General features: G+C 41.6%; 3 protein-coding genes across 6 annotated transcripts in view; all 3 read left to right on the top strand.

Moving 5' to 3' along the window:
* Nucleotides 1-4465: 4465 nt before the first annotated feature.
* Nucleotides 4466-13606, top strand: LOC121855984 (coiled-coil domain-containing protein 97-like). The gene is made up of 6 exons (XM_042351207.1): nucleotides 4466-4547; nucleotides 5678-5960; nucleotides 8783-8899; nucleotides 9200-9376; nucleotides 10339-10566; nucleotides 12733-13606. Exons 2-6 carry the CDS (start codon nucleotides 5695-5697, stop codon nucleotides 13082-13084), a joined length of 1140 nt encoding a protein of 379 aa, XP_042207141.1. The 5' UTR covers nucleotides 4466-4547; nucleotides 5678-5694; the 3' UTR covers nucleotides 13085-13606.
* Nucleotides 13607-15564: 1958 nt separating this feature from the next.
* Nucleotides 15565-16335, top strand: LOC121855946 (eukaryotic translation initiation factor 3 subunit A-like; the record flags this gene model as incomplete). The annotated part of the gene is made up of 1 exon (XM_042351165.1): nucleotides 15565-16335. A coding segment is annotated over one exon (771 nt), but the record flags the coding sequence as incomplete, so codon positions are not given.
* Nucleotides 16336-18665: 2330 nt separating this feature from the next.
* The window catches only part of LOC121855914 (protein lifeguard 3-like), a 28213-nt gene continuing 28027 nt past the window's right edge, over nucleotides 18666-18851 (top strand). The window contains exon 1 of one of the 4 annotated variants that reach the window (XM_042351108.1): nucleotides 18666-18790. The gene's annotated coding sequence lies outside the window, so the exon portion shown is untranslated. The remainder of the gene's footprint in view (nucleotides 18791-18851) is intronic. The other 3 variants (XM_042351106.1, XM_042351105.1, XM_042351107.1) reach the window with 3 other exon arrangements.

An 18851-nucleotide genomic window follows, 5' to 3' on the forward strand; every position in this document is an offset into this window, starting at 1 on the left:
AGCAACAAGTACAGTAGTACCACATTGGAAACACTGTTGGATCTGCTGGGTAACTTCCTGGCTCTAAGATTCTGGCATTCTGATGGCATAAGGACTTCTGGAAACGAACCTTTCATGACTTTGTCAAATATCCTTGATTAAATTGGCTGATTATAAATTATTTTTATTATTATTAATGTTTTGAAGTAGTTTGAGTTGCATGAGACAGAGCAGTTAGGGAGCTTCCCTATCCTTCCACTCTCGTACATGCACTTGCAAGTTGCAACGCTCCTCGTTCGCCACACTCATTACATGAGAAGATAATGAAAAAGAAAATCAGGCAGTTCTCACTAACCTTATCAGTGAATGGGAAAAGACTGTCAATGGCCTATTGAAACCCTCTTGGAAAGAGCAGCAAGGACCCATCCAGCCACTTCAGGCTGGGAAGGCTGTTGTACTGGGATTTTTCACCTAATTATTTGACAAATTAATAATAAAAAAAAAATATTTGACAAATCCCCCTAAATTTTTTGTCCACATACTACTACACAGACATGCTGCACAATTAAGTTTATAACATTTACCACACAGCATAAAGAGGTTAGAGTCTTGTGAAATGTGGTGTTATAGGTGTAAGTTTAAGAACACTGACAGGAAAATAAATAAAAAAAAGTAATAAGGTTGGCAAAAACTTCGAGAGAACTACTGCATTTGAAATGTACAGAAAGAAGAAGTGAGACTCTCTGGTCATATAATTAGGGATGGGGATAATAACAGAAATATTAATGGATAAAGTTGGTGGTAGGAGGGCCAAGGGAATGCAGAGACTAGGAGAGATGAGTTCAATTATAAACTGGGTCTCCAAAAACATGCAAAACCTTGTAGGATTGGTAAAATATAGCCCCAAATCGTTTAGAGTGGAGGACTGTGGTCGCCAACCCTCAGATATAAGTATGGATTGATTAAGATTTAAGGCACCATTTATCAGTTAATTAGCCGTTCAAGCGGTTGGCCCCTTCTTATGTTACTTTGTTAAGAACTTAATTTTCCAGTGTTAGTACAGGAGGAAACCTGTACATTAATTAGTATTGTCACTGGATATGCTTTTCCACCCGTGTTGCAACACCCATTAACATTGTGGGGAACAAGTGATTGTGATGTAGAGAGAGCTGGTTGGTGAGGATGCTCAGAGAAGGACAGCTTGTGGGTCGCCATGCTCGCCGGCGGGAGCGAGGGCCGCCAGGCAGCGGCGGAGGAGGAGGAGGTGTTGCTTGCTGGTTGGTGTAGGTAGGAAAGAGGCAGGTCACCACGAGGTCAGGTCTTTTATAGCGGAGGTAGGCGTGGGTAGATAGTTGACCTCCGCTCTGTGGGCGGCGCTGGTTGACCTAGACCACGAGGCATAAACTGGGGAATTCGCGGGGTCGGCTACTCGGCGACAAACAGCGTTTGTAGGGGAGAAATCCACTACAATGCTCCCTCCTTCCCTCCAGGCGGTGTAGGAGACTTGTTGTCTGCAGGGTTGCATGGCACATGTGAGGCAGAACGGGCGGTGCATGCCACATGTGAGCCATAACGGCGATGGTGTGGATGAGCCGGCCGCTAGAGGAGACAACTGTCTAGATACACAATATCTGTGGAAGTAGAGAGGGAGAAAAAGGGTGTGTGGAGGCGATGAATGTTGTGCTTCCCTCACGGCAGGTACAGAGTCGTCAGATGCGCCTGCTGGGGTGTGTGGGCCTGGGTCAGGAACAGGGGCTGCGTCAGCAGAAGCGGATGAGGGCTCGTGACAGCAGCTGGGTCCACGACAGCAGCAGGGTGCAGGACAGTAGCAGGGAGTACCTGAGGGAGAAAAGAGGGGTGTGTGGGTCCGCACTCAGGTGCATGGGCTGCGTCGGGAGCAGGGGCTGCATCAGGAGGAGCAGCAGGGGGTACTGCTGGGCCGGGGGCGGCGTCTGAGGCAGGACGGGTGTGCTGGGGTCGGTAGGACGTGGTGCTTGGGGCAAGAAGAGGAGCTGGTGTCTGCTTAGAGAAGCAGTGCTTCTCTAGAGTGTCTAACCTGCGGTGCAGAGACAGTAGCTGTAGAGCCAATGAGAGCTGCTTCTGGGTGGTAAACCAGTCTTCCATGTTGCTTGAAGACTGGGAGAGTGATCGGTTTCTCCTCCATCCTGTGTGAGTGCGAATCTCCGGGGGTCACCATTTGTGGGGAACAAGTGGTTGTGATGTAGAGAGAGCTGGTTGGTGAGGATGCTCAGAGAAGGACAGCTTGTGGGTCACCATGCTTGCCGGCGGGAGCAAGGGCCGCCAGGCAGCGGCGAATAAGAGGTGTTGCTTGCTGGTTGGTGTAGGTAGGAAAGAGGCAGGTCACCACGAGGTCAGGTCTTTTATAGCGGAGGTAGGCGTGGGTAGATAGTTGACCTCCGCTCCGTGGGCGGTGCTGGTTGACCCAGACCACGAGGCATACACTGGGGAATTCGCAGGGTCGGACAAACAGCGTTTGTAGGGGAGAAATCCACTACAACATTTCGAGCACGGATATACAGTATATGACTCGGTTAAATATATTTTAGGCTATGAGAAGTAATGTATTTTATAAAATCCGTTAACTCGGTTTATTAACGAGCCGATCTTTTGGTGAAGAGGATAAAAGAAAAGGAAAAGTAATCAGAGACGTGACCGATCGCCCAAGCGGCTAACGAGCCGATCAGTGTCATACCCAAATGTTTGTAAACAAACACATGACAGTGTAGTGGATTTCTCCCCTACAAATGCTGTTTGTCGCTGAGTAGCCAACCCCGCGAATTCCCCAGTGTATGCCTCGTGGTCTGGGTCAACCAGCGCCGCCATACATCACGGAGGTCAACTAATAAGCCACGCCTACCCCCGCTATTTAAGACCTGACCTCGTGGTGACCTCTCTCTTCTTCTAGCTACAGCCGCAGCAAGCAACACCTCCTCCTCCTCCTGCCTGGCAGCCCTCGCTCCCGCCGGCGAGCATGGCGACCCACAAGCTGGTCCTCCTCTGAGCACCCTCACCAACCAGCTCTCTCTACATCACACTTGTAACCACGCTGCCACTTCCCAGCACCAAGCTGCATTGTACATCCAATACAATATGTATACAGTGAGCACATCGTGATTTTTAAGTCTAGAACCAAACATCACGTACCCCACAAATGGTGACCCCGGAGTGACCACTCACACAGGATGGAGGAGAAACTGATCATTCTCCCAGTCTTCAAGCAACATGGAAGACTGGCTTATCCACCCAGAAGCAGCTCTCATCGGCTCTACAGCTACTGTCTCTACACCGCAGGTTAGACACCCTAGAGAAGCACTGCTTCTCTAAGCAGACACCAGCTCCTCTTCCTGCCCCAAGCACCACGTCCTACCGACCCCAACACACCCGTCCTGCCTCAGACGCCGCCCCCGGCCCAGCAGTACCCCCTGCCGCTCCTCCTGATGCAGCCCCTGCTCCCGACGCAGCCCATGCGCCTGAGTGCGGACCCACACACCCCTCTTTTCTCCCTCAGGTACTCCCTGCTACTGTCCTGCACCCTGCTGCTGTCGTGGACCCAGCTGCTGTCACGAGCCCTCATCCGCTTCTGCTGATGCAGCCCCTGCTCCTGACCCAGGCCCACACACCCCAGCAGGCGCATCTGACGACTCTGTACCTGCCGTGAGGGAAGCACAACATTCATCGCCTCCACACACCCTTTTTCTCCCTCTCTACTTCCACAGATATTGTGTATCTAGACAGTTGTCTCCTCTAGCGGCCGGCTCATCCACACCATCGCCGTTATGGCTCACATGTGGCATGCACCGCCCGTTCTGCCTCACATGTGCCATGCAACCCTGCAGACAACAAGTCTCCTACACCACCTGGAGGGAAGGAGGGAGCATTGTAGTGGATTTCTCCCAAACAAATGCTGTTTGTCGCTGATTAGCCGACCCCGCGAATTCCCCAGTGTATGCCTCGTGGTCTAGGTCAACCAGCGCCGCCTTACATGACGGAGGTCAACTATTAAGCCACGCCTACCTCCGCTATAAAAGACCTGACCTCGTGGTGACCTACCTCTCTTTCTAGCTACAGCACAGCAAGCAACACCTCCTCCTCCTCCTGCCTGGCGGCCCTCGCTCCCGCCGGCGAGCATGGCGACCCACAAGCTGGTCCTCCTCTGAGCACCCTCACCAACCAGCTCTCTCTACATCACGCTTGTAACCACGCTGCCTTCCCAGCACCAAGCTTCACTGTACATCCAATACAACATGTATACAGAGAGCACATCGTGAGTTTTGAGTCGAGAACCCAACAACCCATACCCCACAACAGCACTTCACTCGCATAATAATAAATATCACGTTATTAGTGATGGAAAATAGCTGATGCAGGTATGTATGTTTATTATAATACCAGTAAAAAATATATAACACATACAAGATAATTTGAATTAGGCGGTAGTTGCCCCAAGGACTAAATGGTTTACCCCACCATACATGTTGGTCGCCAGCTGAGTGAGGGAGTGCATGGTGTGCCACAAACTGGTTATTATACTGTATTGTATATAGCAGGTACTGAATCTTCTACAATGTAATAGTTAAGTTGGTAATTTTTTACTTTAGGACATAGAGTCTCTAGGGGTTGACCAATACGTGTTTCCAGTGTGTTTTAAGCGAATCTGACCATCATTTTTGTCGGAAATTACTCGTATTTGCCCTACCCCGACCCCCCAACAATAATGAGGGAGAGCTTGGGAAATCGGGGTTTTGGGTGGGGGAGAATACGAAAACGAGTCATCTAACCAAACCTAACCTAACCCCCGATAGGCTTAGCTTGATATTGCAGTTTACAGCAACCACAGAATTCCGGAAATTCACTATACTCAATCGGTTGGACTATTTTTTATATGATCGTTTTCTTATATTACATATCTATTGCAAATTTATAATAAGGAAGTTATTGAATTAAAAAAATATATAAAATCAGATCACCTGCTGCCCTCGTCGTCCACAGGTCACACTGGCCGCTGTTTCTCCAAAGAGGAAAATTTATTTCTTACCTTTCAACTATCAATAAAGGTGGAGGAATTACAACAATCCTATTTTTATGTTTCTACAGTATTTCTTATGGGAAAATTTGGCATGAATATTGTGCCTGCCACATTTAAGATTAAACTGTTAATGCACTCACCAGTGAGGGATCCTAATTCTGAGCAACCTTCCTAGTGAACTTTACATAAGAACTGTTAATAACAAAGTAACACCCTAATGAAATGGAGGCATTAATATCTATTAAACATTCGTGCTCATGTAAACAGTTAAAGTGTAAGCATGGCATTGTCAGGTGGCATGTAGCATTCAGTTCCTCCACTTGATTTGGGTTATTCTTTAGGTAAAAAATAACCAGGTTCGGTTAAATTTGGTAAAGTTGAGCTAGGTTAAGTTAAGTTAAATCATTTATCATCTACAGTAAAGTATTTGGGAATCATATATATAGTACATAATCATCTTAAATGTACCCAGATGATCTGATTCTAAATAAGAATTTTCAGTGTAGTGCTACATCAAGTGGAATTCAGTATTGTATATTTAGCTTTGCTGTACAGTATACACTGTATACTATACAGTACTGTAATGCTATACAGCACCTGTCTCTTCAGTGTGGAAAGCAAGAAACTACATTACAGTATTTTTCTTTTCAGGCAAAGTTGAAGTTGTAATGTGGGGAGAATTTGAAGGTGATGAAAATGAAAAGAAATCCGAAGAGCTTGATGCCTCAGCTTCACCAGAACTGTGTAGACAATCTGAGGATCCAGAGGTTGTGTTGTCCTTGCCTCCGCTGAGAGACCGTTTAATCCATTACATGGCAGCGAGTACTATCATCTTGAAGAGTCAACAAAGATATGAGCCAGACCTTACATATCAAGAAAGGAAGGATATAGTTCAAAAGCTTCTTGATCAGAAACCAGGGCAGTTTTTGTACAGGTTAGTGTGATGCAGTGCCATGACAATTAGGGTGCCCATTACATTTTTTAATATTAAATAACAATCGGAAGGGCTTTAAAATACAGTACTGTTCTGGTAGTCCCTGAGTTATCAACAGGTTATATTCCTGGACCTTGTTCATAGGTCAGAAGTATTAATTCTATATGTTAGGTTAGGTTAAAACACAACCCTGTCCATACAAAATAATATCTCGCATGTAACAAATAATTTAATTATCTGTAAATAGAATGATTTTAAACAATGTAAAGTACAGTATAGAAATTTTATTTTATTTTAAATACGTACAGATTTTTGTGATTAAATTGGGATCCATTTCGTAAGTATGGTACTACAGGCTTTCATAACTCAGGAAATGTCTGTGCTGTGCAGTGTTTAAGGCTATGAATTATAGTCTTTCCTGAAAAGTTCCTTTTGTGATTTGTGGTGTTCACAAATGGCTCATGAGATGTACAGATTACTAAATCCCCACAACAGAGCCACCTTGCCATACCTTGGGAATAGTGGTGCAGGTACAGCGATGATAGTTATTCTTTAACCACATTTGTCCCTTTCAGTTCTGAAAGAAGAAGGTGCTTATCAATCCCTTCAGCAGTAACAAGTTCAGTCTAAACCTAGAAGACTGATCCAAGTTATTATGGTTATTTTATTTTCTCTTGGTACTGTTTAATGGTAATGGTTAAAAAAGAAAGAAAGGGGGGCTCAGAGCTCTGTGATGTCATAAGAGTTCTCCTTGCCTTACAAGAAGTCCAAGGTTAGGTTAGGCTAGGATAGGTTAAACTGACTAGTATCAATGTAAAGAGTAAGGGAAATTGGCAAAAATAATATAATCAAAGTACAGTACTGTGCAGCACTGGTACTAAAGATGCCCACAGCTCTAAGGAATAAGAACATAAGAATGTAGGAAACTGCAGCGGGCCTATGTTTGAAGCTATTCAGCGTATTCGAGTTAATGATGATATTTGGTAACTTGTTCCATTCATCCACTACTCTGTTTCCAAACCAGTGTTTACCTATTTCACGCCTAAATCTAAATTTGTTTAATTTAAAACCATTGTTACGAGTTCGCTCCTGGTTAGATAGTTTGAGTACCTTTGTAATGTCCCCTTTGTTTAGCCCTGACTTCCACTTATACACCTCTATCAGGTCGCCCCTTGCTCTACGTCTCTCGAGGGAGTGCAATTTAAGATGCTTTAACCTGTCTCTATACTCAAGGTTCCTAATGCCCGGGATTAGTCTTGTCATTCTCCTCTGAATTCTTTCCAATGATTCTATATCCATTCTGTAATACGGTGACCAGAACTGAACTGCGTAATCCAGGTGTGGTCTCACAAGAGCAAGATACAGTTTTAGGACGACCTCGCTAGTCTTGTAACTAACACTCCTTTGTATGAACCCAAGTACTTTATTAGCCTTGTTACGAGCAAAAACACATTGTTTACTTGGCTTAAGGTTCCTACTTATCATTACTCCTAAATCTCTCTCGCAGTCGGATTTCTCTATGGCATCATTGTTCATCTGGTATCTGGTTTCCCTGTTTACATCTCCTATACTGAGTAGTTTACATTTGTCCACGTTGAATTTCATCTGCCATTTTTCAGACCATTCGAAAAATTTGTTTAGATCTTCCTGTAGTTTTGCGGAGTCCTCGTCAGATTTAACAACACGTCCTATTTTAGTGTCATCAGCAAATTTACTTATGTTGCTGTCTATGCCGATATCTATGTCGTTTATGTATATAATAAAAAATAATGGTCCAAGTACTGAGCCTTGGGGAACTCCACTTGTGACGTTGCTCCAATGTGACTTAGTGCCTTTAATGCTCACTTGCTGTTTCCTGTCCTGTAACCATGCCCTAATCCATTTAAGGATGTTACCTTTGATGCCATGAGCTTTTACCTTTCTAATTAGTCTTTCATGGGGGACTCTGTCGAAGGCTTTGCTAAAGTCGAGATATACCACATCATAATTGTGCCCCTCGTCCACCAATTCGAAAACTGATGAAAAGAATGTTAATAGATTAGTTAGACAAGAACGTCCACTTGTGAAGCCATGCTTGGAATCATTGATCAATCAATGCTTCTCCAGGTGATTTCGAATAGAGTTTGAAATGATTGCTTCCAGTAATTTGCCTACTATTGATGTTAGACTGATTGGGCGGTAGAGAGGATAGTGACCTATCCCCCTTCTTGAAAATCCTGTGTCTTATTGGACAACCACAAAGATCTATGGTTTGAGTTGCTAAGGCGGTGAGTAATTAGCATTAGAAAAGGAAATAATAATTATTGAGATGTTATTTGGTCAAGTAATTTTACAGATATCCAATTGCAGACAACAGATCCTTAATGGCTGGAGTCAACCTTTTCTTTCTCACCATCTCATAGAGTAAATATTGGCCAATAAGTTCTTATCCATTGTAATATAGTTGTCTTACATATTATAAAGACAGTATTTTTTGTATAAGTTGATAAATAAGAATTTATATATAACCATGAAATTCTTCACTGATAGACTGAGGTCTGACTTGTTCTTGGCAGCATGAGGTAACCTCCAGTACTACAGTACTGTACAGAGCTACAGCCAATCACCCATTACAGTTCTTTGGTTGAGAAGATGCAGGGGAATTTCTGGGGGAAATAAAAAAAAATCTTTTAAACTGGCAAATGAGGTCTAGCTACTATATATATACTGTACTGTATTTTTACATAACCCTTTTGATGATGCAAGGGTTGTGATTAGTGACGTGTGTGTGAGGGGTATTTTTTTATGTAATTTGTGTAATTTTGAGCTATTTTCTGTAATAGGTTTGGAAAGCAGTTAGAGAGAGAACATCTTCAATACTTCCTGAAATATGAAGGTGATGCAGAAGTAGACCATTATCTCACTGAAGCATTGAAGCATAAAAATGAGCACACCAAAAAGTAAGAATCACATTCATTTGTATATTTGAGTTTTTGTTGATATACCCCTAGTATATTCCATCAGACCCCTTGCCAGCAAAAAGGAGAGGGGTAACCCACCCTGCCTAAAGGGTAGCCCACCCTGCCCCTTTGTAAACTTTATACTAATTAGCATTTTAGCAAATAACAATTTAGTACTCACCTACAATCATGCATCCTCTTGTATATCTGTTAATTTATGTTAGGTTAGTCCATGCATAAGATGGATGAAGAGGCATTAGCTACATAAGGAAATTCAGTAAATAATATTTTTTACCCCAGAATCACAGTGCTGAACAGGAGATATTCTGCGCTACAGAAGCTCCGCCGTTCTGGAGATTACTTTAGTGAAAAAGAGATGGAACGCCGAAATCCACTTCTTTATGACCAACTTATTGGTAAACACCAAACAAGTGAAGAGAGAGAAGATAAATATAAAATAGATAAAAGTGATGTCAAGTAAGTGAATTAAATTTTTTGTTTCCCATTGTGACTTGCCTTTAGACCATCTTTCAACAGCATGTATTATTTCACTATGATGGATAGTTTGATATACTGTACTGTACATTAAATTAAAAACTTAATCTCCTGGTTGACAGATGGAAGATAAAGAAAATGTACCTCTCAGTGGGGGACTCAAGAAACTGGCTAGTGTAAACATCTCATACTTGACCCCGCGAGATATAAAAATTTTGCATGCTGCATTCAAAACTCTCTGAATTTCAGAATGTATGTCGCATTCCTCTGCCTATCATTCAATAATGTATGTTACAGTTATCAGGTTAACACTAATTTCTCAAATATTTAATTGTGAACCCAGATACTTAATCAGCACATAAAGTAGCAGCTCTGTGGATTAAAAGATAGTACAGTACAGAATACAGAAGAATGTGGAAACCAAATACGAGTCCATTACTTACCTAAGGCTAGCTGCCAGTCTCTCATGGGGCGGAAAAAGGATTCTCACCTCTATACCTAACCCCAACACTCGACTTATTTGACAATTTTACAAAAAGTAAATATAGTTGACAGGGTGTCTACTGGTCTGGAAAACTTGGAAAAGGCAGGGAATTTTACAAATTAACCTGGAATTTTATGTGAATTCAGTTCAACTTCAAAATATTTTTATTTTGACAGCAATATTACCATAAATTAATGATGTACTGTATAATAAGTAAATAATTAAACTTTTAGGAATAAAATTACAGAAAATAACTGAATTGTTTGTGTGCCTATTATATTTCATGTTAGTGATCAAATAACCAAATATTGTCAAAGATGAATTGTTCTTATAATTAAGTTACTTTTTTAAGTGGAGTATTCCACATATTAATCATGGGTCACGACCTGCATGTGCTGCTTGTGAGTGGCTATTTATGCCATGATTTAGCCTTCTCAGATATTTTCTAATTTATCTACAGATTTTCTACCATCCTTCTGGCACACATTGATAACTGTCTTGACAATGACTTAAAAAAGCAACAAGAAGACCAAGAATATGAAGTAATAGAAGAAGAGGAAACTGATCATGAGGAAGAAGAAATGGATAATCCAGTGGAATCAGGAGAGAAGCGATTGTTTAAGGAAGAATTCTACTCCGTAGGATATTACAATTTTTTGAGAGGGAACGATGAAGACTTCGACTATGGGTAAGTCCCTATCCTCGTGTATATGTTACAGTGTATTGAACACAATGATTTTGTCAGATCTTTAGCACAATAGATAGTTTTTGCTTCACAAACAAATGGGAAGGGTTTGATTCCTAACCTTAGTGTAGGGTAGGATTTCCTCCTTTCACAATAGCCTTGTGCAAACCACAAGAAAAGAAATTCAGTATCAAGTGCACTTACCAATGGTGGAATCTTTCAGTGGACTTGCATTCTCTCAAGGAGATAAGAATCAGGAAACCAGAATCTCTCTGTGTACCATGCAAGAAAATGCTAAAATGTGTGGAAAAAACAAAGTTTAAGTATACAGGTTACATGAAATCTAGGAGACTAATGAATCATGTACCTTAAATCATTAGTGCATAACTCAACCATCCCAGTATGCAGCACCACACCCTTATTCCAGCATTGAGTCAGATCAATACAGTACAATACAGCATGTCATTTATCTGCCAGTCAGTTTAAGGGTTTGCATTTACAGTATTCTTAATTTCATACATTCACCACTCATTAATTAGTGAACACTTCTCCGTTAATTTGTCATTTACTACCTGCATATTTGTCTTTCAGACTACAGTACAGTACTTGTCCTGTTGGAGTAATAAGTCACCATGTATGAATAGAGAACACATAATATATAAATAGAATTACCAGACACAGTTAAATAAATGTAAAAAAAATAATTTAATACTTAGTTTCCTTTAGTTTGAATGTAGGAATTATTTAGTGTATATTTATATATACAGTCAGTCCTTGACTTACGGCAGGGTTAGGGACCGACGACTAGGTCGTAAGTCGAAAATGCGAAAATAATACATAGAAAATCTAAAATGAAATACGGTACAGTAAAAGTAATCAATAATGAAAAATGAATAAAGTGTTACTGTGCACTTACCGGTACCTTTAATGTAGTCAGCTGAATGCACACGGGGCCTCAATAATTTTTTAATTAAACATGGAGACTACATTAATTGGATGAAGCAGAGGAGGAGACAGGGCTGGGTGGGTTATCAATTTCACTTTCTTCAGACAGGCTAACATACTTGCTTGTTGAAGGTATTGGATCATCTTTAGGGAGTGAAGAGGCAGCAGTGGTGGGGCGTGAGGAGACAGCTGTGGGGGATTTCTTAAAATATATGTCCAATTTAGACTGCACAGTTTGCTTTTTTTTTCATTGTAAATCTCCCTGTAGCAACCAAGTGCATCTTGGATCTGTCTGTCAACTTTTGCAAAACGCTCAACATTTTGATCCATTTCTTCAAATATTTGCATCCCCTTATTAATCGTAGCAAATGCCTCTGCCTTGTCCTTCAAAATTTTTGATATCGTCGCGTAAGAGAAGCCAAGGTCGCGTGAAATGGTTGCTACCGTTTTTCCATTTCCATATTGCATTATTATTTTCATTTTCATCTCAAAAGTAATTGACTGTCTCCTTTTCTTATCAGCACCACGAGAACTCTCACTTTTACGCTTGCCAGTCACTTTAAAGGGAATTAGAAACGAAAATTTTGTCAGTACACAGAGCGATTACTAACACCAACGACAGCCAAGCACCAACTGAGCAGGCTATGGCGTGGATGCTGTACACCATGAGGCAGCCCAGCCCACGCCACGCTGTCGTACGGGACAGAAACGTTTCAGTACTAGAAAATACGTACCTACGTAATTTGAAATTTTATACGACTGTGGCGGTCGTATGTCCGGGTGATCGAAAGTCAAGTACAGTAGGTCGTAAGTCGAGGAGTACACACACACACACACACATATATATATATATATATATATATATATATATATATATATATATATATATATATATATATATATATATATATATATATATATATATATATATATATATATATATATTACCATAGCTATATACATGTATACAGTATTTATATTCCCTTGTGAACTGTGTGAAAAAGCACCCTCTGTGAATGCAGTGCTTTGTAGTGAATAAGACAGAATAACCAGCTAAATAAAAATACCATAACCCAAATTGAGTAACAATTACAAATTTATTGGATCAGACACTGAGCTGAGAATTACTCATTTTTAAGAAGGTTTGAAGAAATAATCTACATATTATATTATATGGGTTATGTTTACAGTTCTGAAGAAATAATCTGAATCTTACATTTTCAGACAAATTGACACCAATGATGCTTATGACCCTTTAGACATCCATGCAAGAGATGAGGAAGAGAGATATTTTGATGATGATGATGAGGAGGAGAATGAAAACCCCTGCAATTTAGGGATGGATTGCAATGGTAGTGATAATGTTGATTTTGATATGCATGATGATGATGTACAAGAAAACTATGTAATGCAAGAAGACACTTCTAGTGGAATATCTAAAAATCATACTGTTGAAGTTCATACAAATGACAAAATAAATACTACCAATAAAATTCATAATAGGACTCCAGGGCAAGATTCTTTTGACCATTCTTTGATGGATATTACCGACACAGACTCTGTCTCCAAAACTTGACACACTGAGGAACATTGGTGATAAGAAACTTGACACACTGAGGAACATTGGTGATAAGAAACTTGACACACTGAGGAACATTGGTGATATGATACTGTAGTCATAAGTTTAAAAGTTTCACATATTGAATATTATCTGTGTTTTCCAGTGAGGGCAAAATAAAGAGAATCATACAGAAGGAATGTAATACTGTACATATTAGTGGATTTGATAGGCTGATCATTGCAAAGTTCACATTCCAGAGACAATATCTAGATGTTTTACTTTCACTTTGTTTAGGGTTCTGCAATCCAAGTTTGGTGGATAGATCCCAGAGTTAAATAGGGAAGCTACATTAATGTACATACAGAATAGGATTTCCTTTTTGTTGTATACATTATTGGTTACAATAAATTGTGAATGTCAAGTATGAACTTTGTTCCTTTACCAGGTGAAGGAACAAAGTTCATCAGTACCTGGTAAAGTAGTTCTACACCCAGTATAAATGGTCCTAACGAAAATATACGTCACGTACAAACCTGATTCTTCTTTCATTCAAATGTGGCCTACAGTACAGAAAGAACCTGGCATTTACCATGGGGCCTCAATACAGTTTTCTCTCAAGATAATGAGTTTCTATTATGGTTCCCAGATATTTAATAAATTTTTTACATGTACAGAATATTAATTCTGAGGCCAGTATGATAATATAGTCATTGTTTGGCATATTTAATCCCACACAAATGTAGATACAGTGGGGTATGCTATAACGAATCTAATTGGTTTTAGAACCTTGTTCGTTATAGCATTCGTTCGTTATAGGATTAATCCGTTCCAGGCCCCCAAATACAACCACTTAACACTGAAAAATATAATATAAAATTGTAAAAATTGTAAAAAAGTGCATAAATATGCATCTACAGTAAACCCCTGAAATAAAGAATATCATTAATATTTGTAATAAAAAAACAATAAATTAGAAAAAAAAAAAAATTAAATAATGTTCGTTGTAGGAGTTTCGTTCGTTATAGCATTCTCAATTTTATAGGTAAAACCGTTCGTTATAGGAATATTCGTAGTAGGATCCGTTCGTTATAGCATACCCCACTGTATTCGATATACTGTACTGTAAGTACCTGTAATTGATGATGAATGAAACATAATATTGAATCACAAAAATTATCTGCATGCCTTTTATTATATCAAGAAAAAATGGTATCCCCCTGTACATAAATTCAAAATTTTAATTCAAACACTCCAGGGAAAATATGGAGATTGAAATAGTTTGGCAAGTATAAAATGTTAAAATGAACTTGTTACATTCACACAACCTTATGCCACTCTTATCTATCTACTGTACTAACAAATCATGACTGCTAATTTAAAACTTAATACTTTATAAAAATCAAACATCACATTATCAATATTCAGAGAATTCACATTGATTAACTGGGTACATCATGCAGTTGACATACAGTAGAGAATTAAATGGAGAATATAAATCCAGTGAGACTTGGTAACTCGCATAAGTAACAGCTGCTATTTTAATAAAACCCTTGTCCAACACTGCAGCTGAGCTCATCCTGTGTTACAAAATATATTCTATGTTAGAACACCCGAGTTAAGACACTATTGTGACCACACAAATGGGGCTGTTATACACTTCTCATTCACATAAGCACTCAACACACAAACTTATACTGTACAGGTATACTTAAACTTATGAGCACAGACAGCTCATTTACTCCTTTAGTGTGACATTCAATTCACTTTCAGTTTCAATAGTTTATTCCTTGATAGAGGAACTGGGATCCTAGTGCTGTCGCTAGGTACCACTGTATAATAATACCAGAAACATCTGGCAAGTGTCACAAGTACATATAAATATTACAAAGGGGCTTACTAAAGCCTAAGGAAGGAAGGATATTCCTTCAACACTTCATCAATATTGTTTACATAAAATCTGGCCAGTATGGGGAGGATCATCGTGTCTCCGTCAGGGGATCGTGGAGTGGTGGTCCAGCAAGAGTTACGGAAGCGTTGTGTGTGGGGACATCCTAGGAGGTAGTGGACAAGGGTGCAGCTGTCGGGTCTTTTGCATAATGCACAAAAGTGTTGCTCAGGGGAGGCGGGGATATCAACCTCTCAAGCAAAGTCATACCCAATGATACGGACAGCAATTGCGTCCCTTTTCCGCGACCCTTTCCCATAGATGTACGAGAGGTCAAGAAAATTCCGGAGGACATCGTACCAGGTGGGCGGGGAGTCCAGGGGGATGGCTGCTTCCCGAGCTTCTCTCTGTTTGCGGCGAATTTGGGTCCTAAGTTGTAAAAGTGTTTGAGGAACAACGTAGTCTTGGCAAGGCCATCTGCTGCCTCGTTCCCCAAGATACTGACATGACTGGGTATCCATAGGAATGTCACAGGTCGTCCTACATCTTGAAGTGTTGATGTTAACCCTCATATTCGGAGGATGAGATCCTTATTCTCCCCTGATCCAAATGCGATCCTGTCGAGAGCAGGGGAGTTGGCACCACAGGGGCCCTCTCAAGGGCGCCGGCACACCCAGGCACACTACCTAGGGGCAGTGGCACCGCCGGGGGCGCTGCCAGGGGCGGTGGCACCCCCAAAGGCACTCCCAGGGTCCGTGGCTCCCCCAGGGGCCATGTCAGGGGCGGTTGCATCCGCAGGGGCTCTCCTAGGGGCAGCAGTGTCCCAGGAGCTTTGACAGGGGTCCTGCAAGGGGAAATGATGCTTCCAGGGGCCCTTCTGGGGGCGGTGACACTCAGGGATCCTCTCAGGGGCGGTGGCACCCACAGGGACACTACCAAGGGCGTTGGCATCCCCAGGGGCCATCTCAAGGGTGCCAGTTCCCCCAGGGACCCTACCAGGGGCGCCGGCACCCCCAATGGCCCTCCAACGGGCGAGTGCACCCACAGGGGCCCTCTCAAGGCCTGTGGCGCACCCAGGGGCAATGGCATCCCAAGGCGCCCTCTCAAGGGAGCCGGTCCCCTCAGGGGCCCTTCCAGGGGCGGTGGCACCCGTAGGGGTCCTGCCAGGGGTGGTGGCACCCTTAGAGGTCCTGTCAGAGGCAGTGGCACTCCCAGGGGCCCTGCCTGGGGCGATGGCGCACCCAGGGGCGGTGGCACTCTCAGGGGCCCTACTAGAGGCGGTGGCGCCCTTAGAGACCCTCCTATGGGCAGCAGTGCTCCCAGGGGCGGTGACACCCTCAGGAGCCCTTTTAGGGACGGTGACACCCCCCAGAGGCCCTAACAGGGGTGGTGGCACCCCAGGGGCGCTACCAGGGGCCTTGGCTACCCCAGGCAGGGCTGGATTTTCAAGGGGTCACAGTGGGCAGTGCTCAGGGCTTACGAAGGTTTAAAGGGCCTACGAAAGTTGAAACATAATGTGGGTATTTTCACTGTGGTATGGCCTATTAACTTTTATGTTCCAACAGGGTAAATTAAAATAATCAATAAATTTGACAAGAGAGAAATAGATTGCAGTCAGAAGACTGTCAAACACCCGCCCCACAGGCTGTTGTGCGCCTCAGAGCTGCCATCCTCCAGCGCAGCTAACGTAAGTAAACTAATCACTGAATAGTCTGGATAATATCTTATAATCTTGCACTTAGGAAAGGACTTGAACATTATTAAGTGTGTTGCATTGTGCGCTTGCTTCTGACTAACTGTATTTTGTCTTGAATGACGATTTTACTGATTACATAATACCCATCTATCAGTCATATTGAAACTTGGCAGGTGTGTTGGCCGAGGACAAACTGTTTTAATTGTGGAGAAAGATGGTTAAACGTTAAGGTAAGGTCAAGGTCACGTCCAAGCTTAAAGTTCGGCGCAGTGGGGCTAAAATGAAATTAGTTCTGCGCAACACGTTTTATGCAATAAAAAGGGGGCCAACGTCACTGGAAACGTTCAAATTTATACTCAATGTGGTCTAAACGGCGTGTTTTGTCTTGTTGTGTTATGGCGTATCCTAGTGCATTATACAGCACGTACTGGTAAGCTAAGTTCAAGTACGTCTCGGTGCTTCGAGGTGCGTCTGAGGGCATTCTGCTGTCCTCTTGTGCCAAGTTGCTTCCCGTTGTCTTAAGGTGTTCGGGGAGAAGCAACGTCGACCCGGCCACCAGAGCACCATGACCCTGAAATCTAGGATCAATGGACCAGCTGCAGTGTGGTGGTGCGGTGCGGTGCCCTTCCACACTCCTACACTGATTCAGTTAGTGACACACCGACGCTCCCACGCTCACATACTGAAACTCACACATTGATGTTCACACACTGATACACCCATACACACTGAAGCTCTCACACGTATAATGACGATCACACGCACACACACACACACACACACTGTTATCTGACCCTAATTGGCAGTGGCAAATTATGGGACTTTTGGATCTCAGACTAAAGCTTTTACGGTCTTCCAATTATGAACCAGGAGCCAAAAGATTTTATTAAGGCCAATAGTACCTAATATAAGATATGTTTAGTAGTTAAGAATGGAACGATCATTTAAATTATAAGCTGTTGATCTAATCTTATTATTTCTTGTCCGTTTAAATACATATAAGATTGTCTTTTTACTAATATTGTATTACTTGTATTAATGTTAGCTAAGACATAGCCTAGTTTTTATCATCAACTCTCTATAATAAGTTTTATTCAACAGTGAACTGAAATGTTACTTAATCTATTATGCTAGACCTTTTGTTTTATTTGTCTTTAAGTAAGTTTTCCACTGTCCAAGCTGACTACTGTCATAGTTTTTGTCGCTTTTCATTATATAAATTAGACTTTTTTGTCAGTACTTGCCAACAGTGCGTAACAGAGACGTGACCGATCGCCCAAGCGGTTAACGAGCCGATCAGTGGTGAGGAGGATAAAGTATGGCTGGAGAGCGACGTCACTACCTTCTTGTCCACAGTCTTGAGAAAGTAAAGAAAAGTTCTTTAGATAGGTTGAGTTCGGGCCGAAAATTAGAAATGCCTACATAAAATGAAAGAATAACTCTTATTTTACAAGAGTACAGTATATGTTTTAGATTCCTTGTTTGTTTATATACTAGTGACGTAAACGACTAACGAGCACCTGTCGTTGTTTGTGTGGTGAACTCGGGAAGTAGATGAATAGCTGAATAGGCCAATTAGTGGCTAAATATGCATTACGGAACGAATCTCTGGAGTGGAAGGCTTTGGTCACCAACGACTTCATTGATTTGATATGAGTATCTATTATATTTTTGTGCTTATTATTGCAGTCAGTGCCGAAACAAGCGTAATGAAGTGTGCGAATCTGTTCCTAAGCATGTAATAAAAATATGATTTTGCTAATAAATTAATACTGCATTCGAAAAGGATTAAGAAGTTTGACAAAATTTCCAGAACTCTTGGGAAAATCCTTGAGTCACTTCCTCGATCCTATAGTACTTACTATATGTAATCCTTATAATCTACTTTGTATAATATAAAATTAAGTAAATTAATACATTAAATATTATCATTATAAAAAGAACTAATTTCTAAAGATTATTTGAAGTAATAAATGAGTTAATAATGGCAGGAAAAATAGTAACTGTAGCCATTGATATGTACCGTAATGTTGTGACGTCACGGCCACCTAGCGGCGAGGGAGGGAGGTGAGAGGCGACCATCAACACTCAGTGACTCCTCTAATATATTTTACCCTAGACACGTTCCTTGAAGCAGCAGGTAAGGTCTAACGCTATTGTAAAGGTAATAAGTGGTGGTGGAGTATGTGTAGCATGTTAAC

The sequence above is a fragment of the Homarus americanus genome, unplaced genomic scaffold (genome assembly GCF_018991925.1).
Source record: "Homarus americanus isolate GMGI-L3 unplaced genomic scaffold, GMGI_Hamer_2.0 scaffold19117, whole genome shotgun sequence".
In the NCBI taxonomy this organism is placed as follows: Eukaryota; Metazoa; Arthropoda; class Malacostraca; order Decapoda; family Nephropidae; genus Homarus; species Homarus americanus.